At 50.7% G+C, this 16,295-nt stretch overlaps 1 protein-coding gene across 2 annotated transcripts; it reads left to right on the forward strand.

Annotated features, from left to right (window-relative positions):
• The first annotated feature begins 7,621 nt into the window (after positions 1-7,621).
• Positions 7,622-14,331, forward strand: MYCL (MYCL proto-oncogene, bHLH transcription factor). 2 transcript variants are annotated; one of them, XM_045584803.1, is made up of 3 exons: positions 7,622-7,945; positions 8,348-8,825; positions 11,795-14,331. In XM_045584803.1, exons 1-3 carry the CDS (start codon positions 7,838-7,840, stop codon positions 12,394-12,396), a joined length of 1,188 nt encoding a protein of 395 aa, XP_045440759.1. In that variant the 5' UTR covers positions 7,622-7,837; the 3' UTR covers positions 12,397-14,331. The 2 variants fall into 2 exon arrangements, with proteins under 2 accessions (XP_045440759.1, XP_036302819.1); XM_036446926.2 differs by having other exon boundaries at positions 7,669-7,945; positions 8,318-8,825.
• The last annotated feature ends 1,964 nt before the right edge of the window (positions 14,332-16,295 follow it).

A 16,295-nucleotide genomic window follows, 5' to 3' on the forward strand; every position in this document is an offset into this window, starting at 1 on the left:
AAGCAAAGGGAATTTCCAGGATGACGGTGAAGGAAAGTTGCATAATGACAATTGTGTAGCAGGCCTACAGATCAGTAAGTTCAAACTGGAACAGAAAGACAAAGGGCTCCAAGAAGAGATGTTTTCAAGAAGAAAAAAAAAAAAAAAAATGGAACCTGACATGTTTGACCATGTTAAGTGATTGTTGTAGCTCTAGTGGGAATAGATATTTAAATTCATATACATAGCCGGGACCGGTTTGGCTCAGTGGATAGAGCGTCGGCTTGGGAACTGAAGGGTCCCAGGTTCGATTCTGGTCAAGGGCATGTACCTTGGTTGCGGGCATATCCCCAGTAGGGGGTGTGCAAGAGGCAGCTGATCGATGACTTTCTCTCATCGATGTTTCTAACTCTCTATCTCTCTCCCTTCCTCTCTGTACAAAATCAATAAAATATATTTAAAATAAAAAAAATTTAAAAAATAAATTCATATACATAGAAATCTAAGAAAAGAGAAAAATGAGGTGGGGGGGAATGAGGGAATAAGAACACGTAATACCTTCATCAATAAAGAAAAAAAAAGAAAGGAGAAAAAAGAAAGAAAAATGAGACAATGTAATTGTGAAAATGAATGTATAAGAAAGGAAACGTAAGTAGAGTATTCCATATTCATATATCCAAAATACTATAAATATTGATTATTTATTTTAAATTTGAACTATAATTCTGGAAATTATAAGGAAAGACCAAGTATGTGGGAGTAGAAAGGGAAATAGAGGAGCTACATCTCCTTCTATTGTAAAATGTCAATAAGGATTTTTAAATCAGGGAAAAAATAGGTTCTCTGGATGGTCAAAATATGGAAGTACTGGGGAGGAAAAACACACACACACACAGCAAAAAGACTAGTTGCCTTTGGTGAATGGGAATCAGGGGTGGAAAAGGCAGGGAAGAAGATTGCCTTTTTTTAAAAAAAAAGGGCAACTTTTGATCAGGGCAACTCCATTCATACATTTAGTTGATTTTTAAAACACTATGTACATATCTTATTTTGATTAAAAATATTTTTTAAGGCCAACCAGTGTGGGTCAGTCACTGAGCATGGACCTATGAACCAGGACGTCATGGTTCAGTTCCTGGTCAGGGCACATGCCCGGGCTGCAGGTTCAATCCCCAGAGCGGGGCTTGGAGAAGGCAGCCGATCAGTGATTCTCTTTCATCGTTGATGTTTCTCTCTCTCTCCCGCTCTCCCTTCCTCTCTGAAATCAATAAAAATACATTTTTAAATATTTTTAAAGAAAATTTAAAATTGCAGGAAAATCGAGTGTTTCTAGGGTAGCATTTCTTACCTTAGTGAGTTCATCACTGTCTTGGCTCCAGACATCTCCGAAGAAACCAGAGCTGACAGCCTTAAACGTGTCAGCATTTCTATAAACACAGCCACATTAGCCAGGCTCATGAGACCGATATTTCAAATCAAATATCAATTCATTAATTTATAAAGGGAAGCAAAGCTTTGAGGCAGACAGGATCTTCCCTGGAGGCGAACCTACACGGGGCGCAGAGCGGTTTTCAGCTTGTTGCCTGGTGACCCACAGCACCAGTGAATCGCGGGTTGAATTGGGTGGTTTCAAAGAATGATGCTCCCTTTTCCCGTGTCCCTGAACCAGCATCTTGTCCCCAGGCAGTGCTAGGATGGACAGTCTGGTGATTGCCTTGACAGTTCTTCTTGATCTCTGTCCAGTCCCCTCCTTACTGGCACCTTCTTTTCTTTAGCTGCATTATTCAGGTTACAGTCTATACTGGGCCTAACAGTTATTCTGTCCCCATCTCTAAAGTTGACACATATCCATTTTATTTATTTTATTTTATTTCACTTTATTTATTTTATTTTATTTTATTTTATTTTCAAATGAGCTGGTTTAATTGCAGGCAGTACAGAACTCGAATACAACGAAGATTGAAGAGCACAAGTTGACAGGATTCTGGGCTGGGTACACTCTGACCTCACAGCTGAGGTTGAATTGGCAGAATGAGAGCTAAAGAGATTAGCTACTGCATTATTATTATTATTATTATTAATATTATTATTATTTTAAACAAAAGTTTATTCCTAAATGTATAACAGGCTCCAAGACAACACTTCATTCTAGCAATAGGTGGCAAGAGATGTTATGACAGGGAATCCATATGTTAAAAGAGGAATAGAGCCGAAGCCGGTTTGGCTCAGCGGTGGAGCGTCGGTCTGCGGACTGAAAGGTCCCAGGTTCGATTCCTGTCAGGAGCATGTACGTTGGTTTCCGGCACACCCCCGGTGTGGGGTGTGCAGGAGGCAGCTGGTCGATGATTCTCTCTCATCGATGTTTCTAGCTCTCTATCTCTCTCCCTTCCTCTCTGTAAAAAAATCAATAAAATATATTTTTTAAAAATAATTTAAAAAAATAAAAGAGGAATGGAGTTGCCCTGATCAGTGTGATTCAGTTGGTCGGCCATTGTCCTGTGAACCACAAGGTTGCCAGTTTGATTCCTGGTCAGCATATATGCCTGCATTTCAGGTTGATCCCCAATAGGGGGTGTGCAGGAGGCAGCCCATTGATGCTTTGCTCTTACATCGATGTTTCTCTCTCCATTCCTTTCTCTAAAAATCAATAAACTATTAAAAACAACAAAACAAACAAACAGGAATGGAATTAAGGATCACCAGGCACAAGGAACAGCTCACCTTTTGCCAGATTTCTTTCCCCCCTCTAATTAAAAAAAATCCTTTAATTTGACTCTCAAAGAAAATATAAGAAGAAAAATGCAAATTATCCCATCTGCTGCTCACAGTTGGATTGGCTGCAAGAGAGGCCATGTGACCCAGGCCTGTGTGGTCAGTGAATAGGCAGAACAGATTTTAAGTGAGGCCTATCCTGGCTCTTGGCTGCCCGGTCTCGGGAAGGGCTTGAATTAACGTATAGTTTCGGATTGCTGTGTCTTCCTCCAGACCACTCCAATTGGGAATTTAGTAATTATGCAAGTTCCTCCTCCCCCAGTGTGAAAAAAAAAAAAAAAAAAAAAGCACAGGTTTACCCATGATTTCTGAGAAACTACGTGGGACATTCTCAAACTGTATTTGGATAGCCCGTTTTGAGAAGTCAGTACTAATTGTCATGCAAAATTAGCAAACTGCCAGGAGAACAGAGCCCTGAATCCTGGCGGTGATTTTATAAAAGAATCCATAGGTCTTTTTTTTTTTTTTTTTTTTTTTTTAATATATTTTATTGATTTTTCACAGAGAGGAAGGGAGAGAGATAGCTAGAAACGTCGACGAGAGAGAAACATCGACCAGTTGCCTCTTGCACACTCCCTACCGGGGATGTGCCCGCAACCAAGGTACATGCCCTTGACCGGAATCGAACCCGGGACCTTTCAGTCCACAGACCGACGCTCTACCACTGAGCCAAACCGGTTTCGGCCCATAGGTCTTTTTTTCTTTTTTTTTTTTAATAAGAGAAGGTTTACTTAGAAAGTCAGAGGTAGAAGAAGTGAGCCATAGAAGTGGGCGTAGGATACAAGTTACAGAGGAAAAGAAGGGGTCCCTGGAGCTTAGGAGAGAGAGGGTAACGGTGTGACTGAGGGGAAGCAGAAGGGGGCAGGTGTGCTCTGAGAGGGAGTCCTTCTTTTATAAAAGTTTACTTTTATTCATTTATTTTTTTTCCCCTAAATATATTTTGATTTTTTACAGAGAGGAAGGGAGAGGGAGAGTTAGAAATATCAATGAGAGACGGGATCGGTTTGGCTCAGTGGATAGAGCGTCACCTGAGGACTGAAAGGTCCCGGATTCGATTCCATCAAGGGCATGTACTTTGGTTGCGGCCACATCCCCAGTGGGTGGTGTGCAAGAGGCAGCTGATCGATGATTCTCTCTCATCGGTGTTTCCGACTCTCTATCCCTCTCTCTTCCTCTCTGTGAAAAATCAATAAAAAATATTTTTAAAAAATATCAATGAGAGAGAAACATCAATCAGCTGCCTCCTGCACACCCCCTACTAGGGTTGTGCCCACACCAAGGTGCATGCCCTTGATTGGAATTGAACCGGGGACCCTTGAGTCCACAGGCGGACACTCTATCCACTGAGCCAAACTGGTTAGGGCTATTCATTTATTTTTATTCCATTTTATTTTATTTTTCCATCACCATTTATTTGCCAGATTTCTTAATACCACCAGTGGCCTGGGCGCCCTTCCCTGTGGCCTTCACTTTTAGCTCCTCGAGTTTCTCCTGCTCCTCTTTATTTATTTATTTTTAATATATATTTTATTGATTTTTTACAGAGAGGAGGGAGAGAGATAGAGTCAGAAACATCTATGAGAGGGAAACATCAATCAGCTGCCTTCTGCACTCGAGTCCCCCGCTCCTCCCCAGGGATGTGCCCGCAAACCAAGGTACATGCCCTTGATGGAATCAAACCTGGGACCTTTCAGTCTGCAGGCTGACGCTCTGTCCACTGAGCCAAACCAATCTTGGCTAAACCAGGGACCTTTCAGTCTGCAGGTTCTGACGCTCTCTCCACTGAGCCAAACCCGTTAGGGCGTGCTCCTCTTTTTTGCTTCTGTTCAAATGCCTTACCTTCCTCATCTGTCTCCTTGGCCTGCTTCTTGGGCTGGGGGCTTCTTATTCTTTTTTTAATATTTAAAAAAAAATTGATTTCAGACCAGAAGGGAGAGGAAGACAGAGCTAGAAACATCAATGATGAGAAAGACTCATTGATTGGCTGCCTCCTGCACACACCCCTACTGGGGATCAAACCTCCAACCCGAGCATATGCCCCGACTGGGTATCGAACCAGTGAGCTTAACTGCTGGCCGGACCCAAGACCCTTCTTGACACCTTCATGACCAGACATGGGCCTACTACCCCTTCCCCAGACCTTGCCACTGGAAGCCGACACATTTCTAATTTAAAGCATTAGAGGCATAGGTCCAGTCAAACAGGCAACACATTCACAAAACACCCATGATGTGCCAGACTCTGTTCTGAGTTACAGCAGTCAAGGAGACTGATATTTGTCTCTGCCCTCATTGAGTTTATAGTCTGGTAAGAAGACCAACATCAAACAAAGTGCAAAGTGAAGGAACAGCCTCTCAGATGACACTTAATTTACTGTATCCTGTTTCTTGAGGTGGAGTCATCTCCTGGCTTCCCCCCCCCCCCCCAATATCACCTACTACTGTACAATGAATCACAGAGAGGGGCTGTTGAGTAAGGACTCTTGTCTGGATAAAGAAAGAAGACTCGTATTCCAAGCACAGATTCCCAGCTTCGTATGGATTCTAAACTCAAAAATCCTTCCAACAAAGTGATTTTCTGCTTAAATTTATCCAGGGCTAGTTTCTGTCATTTGTAACCAAGAACGCTGGTACAGCAACCATTTCAGACATTTTTATGGACCAGAGAATAAGTCTCCAAAAGACATTTCCAATTCTTCTGCCTCAGGCCTGCCACCAGACTGAAACTTTCCTGATCTAAGCTTCTGTTCAGCACAAAGCAGGGCACACAGGCTGTCTCAATAATATCTGGTTGGCTGAATCGCTCAGTAAGCTCATAAATATCTGCCAGGCACTGAGGTAACAAAGCTAGTAAGAGCCAGTAAGATGTCCCACATACACCTTAGACCCAACATATTCAAAGCTGAGGGTATCATCTTCCCTGCCTCCTCCCAACTCATGTATCAACTCACGCCGTGTGTCCCATGTTCCAATAACACTCAACTACTTGTCCTTCTCCTTTCTCTCTGCTGGGATGTTGTTCTTAGACCACAGAGGTGAGAGGGAAAGACACAGACAGCGGGCCATCAGGCTGCTGCTTGTAGACAGAGACAAGACCTTGAATGCCAGGTGAAGCATTCTAGATTAATTGGCAGCTATTCCAAGTTACTTTCATCGGTCTAAATAGAATATCTGTATCGTCTGACTTTTCCTCTTTTACCAAAGGTACTCTACATGTAAGATGACATAAAGGGTTTACCTGTCCATCATCTTGGTCAGAGAGCTGCAAGCTGCAAGCAATGTTCCCATTTTACAGGTAAGCAGACAGAGGCCTTCATGTGTCTTAGCTCTACAGCTAGCAAGTAGCAAAGTAAGAGCTTAAGCAGTTTCCAGATGCCGAATCCCCATTCTTTCCTCTAATACTGCAACCCCTACAGAGTGTTTTGTGCGTGGTGTAAGGGGGAGGCCGCAACGTGGCCTGGCCCTGGGGGAAAATTATCCTCCTTACCCCCGAACCAGGGGCTCTGTTCTGCTGGCCTCCCCTCCTCATCTAATTCCCTTCTCTAGATACCATTATCTTCTTTAAGAACTCATAATTCGCTGAGGTTTTACTATCCCTTCGTTTTGTAGATGAAACCGAGGCTCAAAAAAGTAAACTGTGGCTCAGTGGGTAGAGCACCCACCTAAGGACCAAAGGGTCCCAGCCCAGGTTCCATCCCGGTCAAGGGCACGTACCTCCATTGCAGGTTCCTCCCCGCTCGGGCCCTAGTTAGCGCCCGTGCAGGACACAACTAATCCATGTGTTTCTCTCACATCAATATGTCTCTCTCTCCCACTCTCTTAAAAAAAAAAAATCTATGGAAAAATATCCTCGAGTGAGGATTAAAAAGAAAAGAAGCTGAAACCGGTTTGGCTCAGTGGATGGAGCGTCGGCCTACAGGCTGAAAGGTCCAAGATTCGATTCCCGTCAAGGGAGTGTACCTTGGTTGCGGGCACATCCCCAATGGGGGATGTGCAAGAGGCAGCTGATTGATGTTTCTCTCTCATTGATGTTTCTAACTCTCTATCCCCCTCTCTTCCTCTCTGTAAAAAGATCAATAAAATATTTAAAAAATAAAAAAATAAAATGACAGCATAAGAACTGTTGAAAATTATTTAAAAAAAGAAAAGAAGCTGAGACCAGTTTGGCTCAGTGGATAGAGTGTCGGCCTGCGGACTGAAGGGTCCTGGATTGGATTCCGGTCAAGGGCATGTACCTTGGTTGTGGGCACATCCCCAGTAGGGGTGGTGCAAGAGGCAGCTGATTGATGATTCTCTCTCATCGATGTTTCTAACTCTCTATCCCTCTCTCTTCCTCTCTGTAAAAAAATCAAGAAAATATTTAAAAAAGAAAAGAAAAAAGTGAAGTTTCAGATTCCAGAGTCCGAAATCTTCACCACCTCGTTTCGCTGGAGTCCAGGTTGCAACCCCTTAACTGCAGAAACGGGTCCGCGGGTGAAGCAGCAGATGCTGGGGACCAGCCCCGGAGCGGGAGTGCGGGCCGCCAGGGGGCGCAGTGTAGGTGCGAGGCCTCCCCGCCGCGCCCCCCGCGGGCCGGGCGCACCTGAACGCGCTGGGCGAGGCCTGGGAAGCAGCCTCCGGGGCTGGGCCGGGCGGGGCGCGGCGGGGAGCTGCCCTCGTTCCCAGCCCGGAGTGGGCCGGGTCCCCGTCTCGGCGCGGCCTGCCGGGCCGGCTGGGTCTCGGCGCAGCGTCACGCCCCCGCCGCCGGCCGCCGGGCTGCAGCAGCTCGCCGCCCGCCATGCCCTCCCAGTGTGCCATGCATTTGTGGGGTCCAGGGGACTCAGGGGGCCGGGGAGACCAGCCGGCAGGGGCGGGGCGGGGACTCCGAGTCCCCACCTGTCGACCGCTGGGAGGGGGCGAACGGGAGGAGGAGGGGCTTGTCCCGTAGGGCCCGCCCCCGGGTCCCGGAGCCCGGGGCGCGCGACGAGATATAAGGCGCCGGGAAACAATGCGCCTGCATCTCGCGCTCCCGCGCCGCCTCTCCCGGTAGCGTCCGGGCCCCGTGCACGAGCGAGGCGGAGGGGGCGCGCGCGGGGGCGCGCTCCTGGATGCGGGGCGCGCGCTCGGTGGCGCGCATGTGCTTGTGTGCGGGCTGCCGGGCTGCCCCGCGCCGGCCCCGAGCGGGTCCGCTCCCGGTGGCGGGCGGCCGGAGCGAGGTGAGGCTGGGGGGGCCGCCCCGGGTACGGGCACGGGTCCCGGGGGGCGAGCGGGCTGCAGGCTGCCTTCTGGGCACAGGGCGCCCCCGCCCGGTCCGGCCGGGCCCCGGGAGCTGCGCCCCGGGCGGCGCTGGCAAAGTTTGCTTTGAACTCGCTCCTCTGCAGCCGCGTCCGCGCTCCGGGAGCGGCTTCCCCGGGCTCGCGGACCCAGCCCCGGGCTCCCCGGGACGCGAGGGGAGGGCGTGGGTGCCCAGCCCGGAGGTTCGGGAGGGGGAGAGCCTTGCAGCCGGCGGTGCTTGGGAACCCGGGAACGCCTCCCTCCCCCGGGGCCCGGACCCCCCATCAGCTCGCGTCCCCCTTCCCCTCTCGCAGGGAGCGGACATGGACTTCGACTCGTACCAGCACTATTTCTACGACTATGACTGCGGGGAGGATTTCTACCGCTCCACGGCGCCCAGCGAGGACATCTGGAAGAAATTCGAGCTGGTGCCGTCGCCTCCCACGTCGCCGCCTTGGGGCTCGGGTCCCGGCGCCGGGGACCCGGCCCCCGGAATTGGTCCCCCGGAGCCGTGGCCCGGAGGGGGCGCCGGGGACGAGGCGGAATCCCGGGGCCACTCCAAAGCTTGGGGCAGGAACTACGCCTCCATCATCCGCCGGGACTGCATGTGGAGCGGCTTCTCGGCCCGGGAGCGGCTGGAGAGGGCGGTGAGCGACCGGCTGGCGGCCCCCGGCGCGCCCCGGGGGAACCCGCCCAAGCTGCCCGCCGCCCCGGACTGCGCTCCCAGCCTCGACGTGGGCGCCCCGGTGCCCGCAGCCCCCTGTCCGTTGAGCGAGCCCAAGACCCAGGCCTGTTCGGGGTCCGAGAGCCCTAGCGACTCGGGTAAGGACTGCGCCGGGCTGATCAAAGAGGGGGGACGGGGGGGGGGAACCCCATGGGTGGCCAAAACTCTGCCGCTGCCTGAGGTCTGGCGCTGGATCTTCGCTGGCCCTCCGGCCACCTCCCCCTTCCTCGGGCTGAAGCCGCCCGGGGAGCCCCCAGCGGTGTCTGTCTGGCACGTGGGTGTGTTAGTAAACAGTTCGGAGAAGTGGCGTGGGAGCCCGCGCTGCTCTGATGGTGATTGGAACCCCAGGGGACCAGGGAGACGGGGGGGAGGCTTGGCGAGGACAATGCGGGATTGGACAGGAGGGGATCTCTGTCCTGGGAGGCTGGGAGAGGTCCCTTGAAGGGTCACTCCAGGCTTGAAGTGTTTTGTGGCTGCCTCTTTTCCTGGGAAACCCACACTCCCCTAGGGAGAGAGAGGAAGCTGAGGAGCCTTTTGTGCAGAGCCAAAAGCCTTCCTCCTTTTAAAAACCTAGTCTCCTGTCTGCTTTACTTTAAAATGCTCCCGTCCCTTATCATTGGTGCATCCACACCATTACCCACGAGACAGGTAGGGGTGGAGTGAACTCTGACCGTTAACTGATGGGAAAACTGAGGCTTAGAAATAGGAAATCACTAGGAGGGGGCCCCAGCTTCCCTCCATCTCCGCCAGGTACTTCTGGGTGTGTAGAGGGTCTTCGTCGTAGTTTATCTGAGAAGGGCTGCCCCTTGCCTTGTGGCTTTGGCCTGAGGTGGAAAGGGGTCCCTTTAACTCCCTCCCAATGCGCCCGAGAGCCTCGGCTGCCTCCTTGCATTTGAAAAAATGTTCACTGTCCCCTACTTTGCGCCAAACTCTCTAGATGCTGGGGTCAGGGATATGGAACTCCAGGCCCCTTTCCCCATCGTTGAATGCAAAGTGTAATAAACCGCACTAAGGGCAGACCAGCATCCTGTGCCATCAGACAACTATGCTTTTAGCCTATCCTCTTCTCGAACCTCTGTGTCCATTAGAAATATCGGAGACGGCGCTTTTATAAGATGCAGGACAGAGAAAACCCTGTCATTTTTTTTTTTAAATTTACCTTATTGTTGAAAGTATTGTAGATGTCCCATTTGTTCACTTTTAAGGATAACTTTGCATGACTATTTAGCGGGGACTAGGGAATACGGTATGGAAGTCGTCATACACGTGAGGGGAAAAACTAAGGATACTAACAAGAAACATTTTAAAGTGAACTTTTTTTTTCAGTCCACTGTGTTTAAGGTCATTTTTAACCTGCTTGCTTCCTACCCCAGAAATCTTGTGTTTGTTTAATGGCTGGGAAGGGAATTTGGAGATCAAGAAACCAATAAAGAGATATCTCTAGGAAGGCTGATGGGAGTGATAGCGTGGGAAGAGCACTGTTTTGGGAGTTTGAGATCTTACTTTGAGGTCCAAAATGTCACAAAAGTGATGTGTGGGTTTGGATGATCTAGGTCTGTTTCTCCCTTGGCATAGGAGGGGGGTGGCCTTGCTTGTCCAGCTGAGGGCATGTCCTTGTCTGGGGAGAGTTAGACACTTCACTCTGAAAACGGGAGTAAGAGTTTTACATTATTTATCCCTGAGGCCGAGCACTTCCCAGCCACCAGGTTTAACACTGAAATATTAACGTTTGGGATGCGGGGGGAGCCTCCCGAATAATCTCCTGACCTGCCCTTTAACCCGAACCTGTTTGCAAGCTCCTGGTTCACAGGCCACATGGCCCAGAACAAAATGCAACAGATTGCAAACAATGAGGGGGGTGGGGAGAGTGACTGATGGCAAAGCTCAGCCAATCGCGGGGAGGGGCCGGGTAAAACAGCATTCCAAACACAGCCGAGCCAGCCAATCACAGGCCTCGGGGCCAGGAGGGCTGAATGGTCAGGTTTTATTAATGGAGAAGTAATGCGATTGTCCACACAATGGAAGGCTTCCTGACAAAGGGGCTCCAGCTTCCTGATATGCAAAGGAGACGGGGCACTGAGCTCCTCTGTTGTCAGGCTGGAATGCATTAGGTGGTCTTCTGTGCGGAGGTCTGAAAAACGCGTGGTGGAGCAGGAAGCTTTTCCCCTAAATGCCCCTCTCCTGGTTGGGGTAACCTAAGAGACCTTCCAGCCAGGGGACGATGGGGCACGTCCAGGTCCCCGGTGATTCAGCCCTTGCGTGGGGGGATATTCTGCTGCTCAGTCTTTACCCCTGGCACAGGTAGTGAGGAAACCGTTGTTTGTACCTTTGTGAAGTTCCTGCAGCTTTTTGCCGACCTGCGATTTACAAATCCAACCCTATTCTGGTCCAGGGAAGGGGGTGGGGCCGGCGGCCTATAAATGATGGATGACTTTAGAAGCCCACTGAACCCGATAGCAGAACGCCCCTCACGGAGACCTCCCCTTCCCCTGTGTGCGTGTGGAGGGAGGAGAGGTGGCCGCAGCCGCCCCCCCCCCCCTTCCCCGCCCCGCATCTTCGTCTGAAAGGGATAGTAGAATAGAGAGGTGGGGGAATAATAGGATTTATAACTTGTGAAAAGTAACAATTCCCCAAGTGCAGGCTGTGCTGGGCGGGAACAAAGGGCAACTCTGCCCACAGACCCCTCATTTACAATTCTGATGGGGCATGAAAGAGCCCGACTGGGGAAGATCTTTATAGCTAAACTTTGTCCCAGGCTGATAGCTCTTTCTCTCCGTCCTCTCCCGTGGGGGAGGGGAGAGCCGGTGCAGACTGGGGGCTGTTGGCTTGGGCCTGCCTTTTGTTCTTATCGGAGCCTCGCTGTGCAGAAGGAAATTGGAGAATATTTCCCTCCTTCCCTTCCCACTGCCCTCACCCATTCACCAATGAGTCGGCTGTCTTTCCCTTCCCTTCAGGTTGCTTCTATCTAAATTAGGAAAATGGTCGCCGTCCTTTCCCGGCCGAGGGTCCTTGTGTATGTTTCTCACGGCGTGTGTTTGTGTCTCGCTCTCTCTCTCTCCGTGGACAGAGGGCGAAGAGATCGACGTGGTGACGGTGGAGAAGAGGCAGTCCCTGGGCGTGCGGAAGCCAGTGACCATCACCGTGCGAGCGGACCCCTTGGACCCCTGTATGAAGCACTTCCACATCTCCATCCACCAGCAGCAGCACAACTACGCCGCCCGTTTCCCCCCCGAAAGCTGTTCCCAGGAAGAAGGGCCTCCGGAGAGAGATCCACCGGGAGAGGCCCCGGAGGGAGTTGCTCCGGAGGAGAAGGGAGAGGAGGTGCAGGAAGAGGTCGGGAGCGCCCTGCCTGCAGAGGGCGAGGCTCCCCAGTCCTGCCACCCCAGACCCGTGGGCTCTGACACCGAGGATGTGACCAAGAGGAAGAACCACAACTTCCTGGAGCGCAAGAGGCGGAACGACCTCCGCTCGCGGTTCTTGGCCCTGAGGGACCAGGTGCCCACCCTGGCCAGCTGCTCCAAGGCCCCCAAAGTGGTGATCCTGAGCAAGGCGCTGGAATACTTGCAGGCCCTGGTGGGGGCCGAGAAGAGGATGGCCACGGAGAAGAGGCAGCTTCGGTGCCGGCAGCAGCAGCTGCAGAAGAGAATCGCGTACCTCAGTGGCTACTAGCGGACCCACACGCCCGGGCTGCTCCGTCTTGCAGAGACCCGAGTTAATTTTTTGTAACCGTCCCTCTCCGCTTTAGTAATTTGCACATTTTTTTGGTTACGGCGGACAGTAGATCCCAGGATGCTTTTTGCAGCTGGTGCACACACAGTAAGGGCTTGCGTTCTCGGGAACCCGGGAACCCGGCTCTCCCTCTTCCCTGACTCCACGGGAGCACTGAGTCCTCTCTGGCGCCTCTGGCTGCGCGGGGAAGGCAGCTGACTGAGGAGCCTCGGGGTCTGCCTCGCTCACTGACTCTGAAGAAAAGCCTGACAGATGCTATGCAACAGGTGGTGGACGTCGCCGGGGCCTCCAGCCTGCATGAAATCTCACACTCCGGATGAGCTCCAGGCCGGGGAGGGATGCTCCCACGGGTGTCTCTGGGGTGATGCTGGGACAGCTGGGCCTGGACGCGCTCCCCGAGGCTCCTTTTTCCAGGAGACACACGAGCCGTCGGGCGAAGACGAGCTCGCGGACTTGATCAACACGGACCGTTACCTCACTGTCGGACACTTTACAGTAGCCGAGGAGTTGGAAACCTTTAATATATACGTATATATTGTTAGCTGACACCCCTTCCTCCCGCACCGCGCTGCGGCCTCGAAAACATTTTAAAGAGCTTGGCCTCTGGATTATTCTTTGTCTCGAAGCCCCGTGGGCCCTTTCCTCTGAGGGAAAGACCGTTCTGTCCTCAGGAGGGACTTTTTTTGTTTCCTCCTGCCTTCGTCAGCAATGGCTTTCCGGCACCCCTTCCCCCAGAGGCCAGAAATGTTTCCCCAAGATGCGGGGACGTGGGTCCCCCCTAGGGAAGGCTTGGAGCTCTGGCTGTGAACCTGTGCCCTCCCCAGGTGTCTTCCATCTCGGGATCTTTTCTCAAAGGCGGTGGTCAGGCTCATCAGGGGAGAGAACCGTATCACTTCCTCCCTCTCGGCTTCCTCTCATCTCAAGCCCCGACGGATACGTCTGAAGTTCTACTGGATTCTAGTAACTAGGACCATGCAAACCTGTCCTTCTCGTGCAGCCCCAGGGAGCTTGTGCCTCTGCAGCCACCTGTGGGCCACCTGCCAGCCTGACAGGAGTCCGATCCCTGCCTCAGGACGTGGGTCTCTCCGAAGGTCTTCCTGGGAGAGCTGCTGGGACGCAGCCAGGGCTCCAGAAGGCGGCTTGGCCTCCCGGGCGGAGCTCTGCTTAGCGGGCCGTGGTGCATTTCGCCCCAGCTGGTCTTGGCACCTCCAAGTGGATTCCAGGGGCGGCCTCCAGGCTGCAGAAGACCACCTAACCCTATCGTGTCTTGTGGGCAAGCTCAGTGGCCCTCAAGCCTGTTCTGGGTAAAGGATCAGCCCCCTTCCAGGACTCTGCTGGCTGTGGGAGTTGAAAGTGGGGGCGGGAAGGGTGGTTGAGAGCTGTCTGTGGCTCTGGAAAGCCACCTGCTTCTTCCAAACCTGTTATGCACGCGAGTCTGTTTCTGAGGTGGCTTCGTGGCCCTAGAGAACCCCTGTGGAAGTTTGGAGAAAGTCTCTACCGTTTGGAGCATGGTTTTCCGGAGCCAAGTGACTCCTGGATCTGTCTTTGGAGAATGGTGGGAAGTAGGTTACTGATGTCTCACCCGAACAGTTTGTGTTTTATAAGCTGCTGTTGGGTATTATACTGGAAGCAGTTTTTTTGTCTGTTTGTTTGTTTGTGGGTTGTTTTTTTAATACTGTATTTTTGTATGCCTTTTGCAAAGTGGTGGTGTTTTTTGTACAAGAAAAAAGCTCTTGGGCAGTTATCCTGTTGTGAGAGTCTGACTTATTTTGAAAGGCAAGTTTATCTGAAATGATGTCTTTAGTTGTAATTATTGATGGCCTGATTTAAAAATGTTGCCTTCCGGGACACCTAATAAAAGCTTTCTCAAACATGTCAGAGTCGGGGCAGCTTCTGCCCGCTGAGTCTCCCTGAACCAAGGAAGACTGTCTAGGGGAGCTACGAAGGAGCCAGAGGGCTGCATCTCTCTAACCACGTTCGCTCACCTGGTCATTCCACTTTGGGTTCCTGAAATGCCATTTCAGACATGTCTGAACAACGTAGGCTCGGTGAACACGAAATTCCCTTGTGAATTGCAGAGCATGCTGACTTTGTACTTCAGAAGGCTGGAAATCCAGGTTCCACCACTTACTTGTGCTGTGCCTTTAGCCTAATCTTTCCGAGTCCTAGTTTTCTTATCTGTAAAATGGGGATAAATGCTACTTCGCAGGGATTTGGCAGGTATTCAATGAGGTAGTAGATGATAAAGCACTTTCGAAACTGTAAAACTTTTTATTTAGGGTGGTACTATTTTTATGTTAGTGGTGTGATGGCCCGTTGCAGGATGTCTTTTTAAAAATGCTCAGTGAGCCGAAACCATTTTGGCTCAGTGGATAGAGCATCGGCCTAGGGACTGAAAGGTCCTGGGTTCGATTCCAGTCAAGGGCATGTACCTTAAAAATGCTCAGTGAATTTGTGATGTGATGTGAAAATTTCCCCTTAAATTTGATGAAAAAACATGAAGGCTCCCTTTTCCTCCCATAGTTCTTACAAAGTTGCTGTAAATGCAAGAGGAGAGAATTGAATAGCTCTTTCTGATAGAGTACTGCCTAGGTCTCAGCTTCTCCATATTCTGCCACACCAACCAGGACTACAGAAGAGGAAACAGGTTCTAAGAGTGAAACAAAACTGCCCAAAGTGACACAGCGGGTAAGTCAACAAGTTGGGATTTGAAACCAGCTCCGAATGTCTCCGCAGCCAGAAGTCTTCCCCACGGCATAGTAATGATCAGCTTTGTTGTGTTAGCATGGGGTGTGTGGAGGAGGAAAACAGAAATTCCATCGCTTAACTGCTGCTTGGAACTCTCGGGGTGAGGCTGGGGGGGCGAGGGCTGGGGGGGGGATGGGGTGCCTGCCACCTCCTGGGATGAAGTGATACATACGTTCCATAACCAGCCCCTTTGCCCATCAGGGGCTGGGAGGGTTAGTCGTGCCCCAGAGCGGTCCCTTCTGGGACGGAAAGGAAAACTTGCTGTTTAGAAGGGCCACGAGCAGCATGGTGGGAGAAGGCCACTTCGCTTCAGCTACTCCTGCCTTACAGCTGAAACCTGGGTTGGTATAGCCCGCCTGCACTCCTATGGAGTCTGAGTTGGGTAAAAAAACCCTAAATTCCTGAACTTAGCCAGTGACCCTCATCACACCCTGGTAAGTAGGCAACATCTGCACGTGGTCCTGGGCTGGAGAGGTTTCTTGCTCAGGGTCACATAACGAAATCAGAACCCAAGCCCAGACTCCTGCCAGGCACACTGTCCGCTCCACCCCCACTGCCCCCACATCCCCAAACCCAGTTTAGAAGTAGCTGTTGGATAAAAACAGACTTGGATTACTGGGTCTCTTGTCTTAAAATGTAATTTTCCTTTTAGTTATTGCCAAGTCTGTTCCCATCCTTTTGTTGTTGTTAATTCTCACCAAAGGGTATTTCCCATGTTTTAGAGAGAGTGGAAGGGAAGGGGAGAGGCAGAAATATCAATGTGAAAGAGACACATCGATTGGTTGCCTTCTACATGCACCCAGACCAGGGCCGGACCAAGCCTGCAACTGCGGTATGTGCCCTTGACCATAATGGAGCCCGAGACCCTTCAATCCGTGGGCTGAAGCCCTATCCACTGAGCCAGACTGGCTAGGGCTGTTCCCATCTTTAAAATAAATAAAACATTTAAAAAAAAAATATATATATATATATATATATATATACATATATATACACACACACACACATATATATATATAAATAGTATATAAGTATATATATATATATATATATACTTATATACTATTTATTTTGAAGAGGAAGGGAGAGAG

This window comes from Pipistrellus kuhlii, unplaced genomic scaffold, assembly GCF_014108245.1.
Source record: "Pipistrellus kuhlii isolate mPipKuh1 unplaced genomic scaffold, mPipKuh1.p scaffold_m20_p_2, whole genome shotgun sequence".
NCBI lineage: Eukaryota > Metazoa > Chordata > Mammalia > Chiroptera > Vespertilionidae > Pipistrellus > Pipistrellus kuhlii.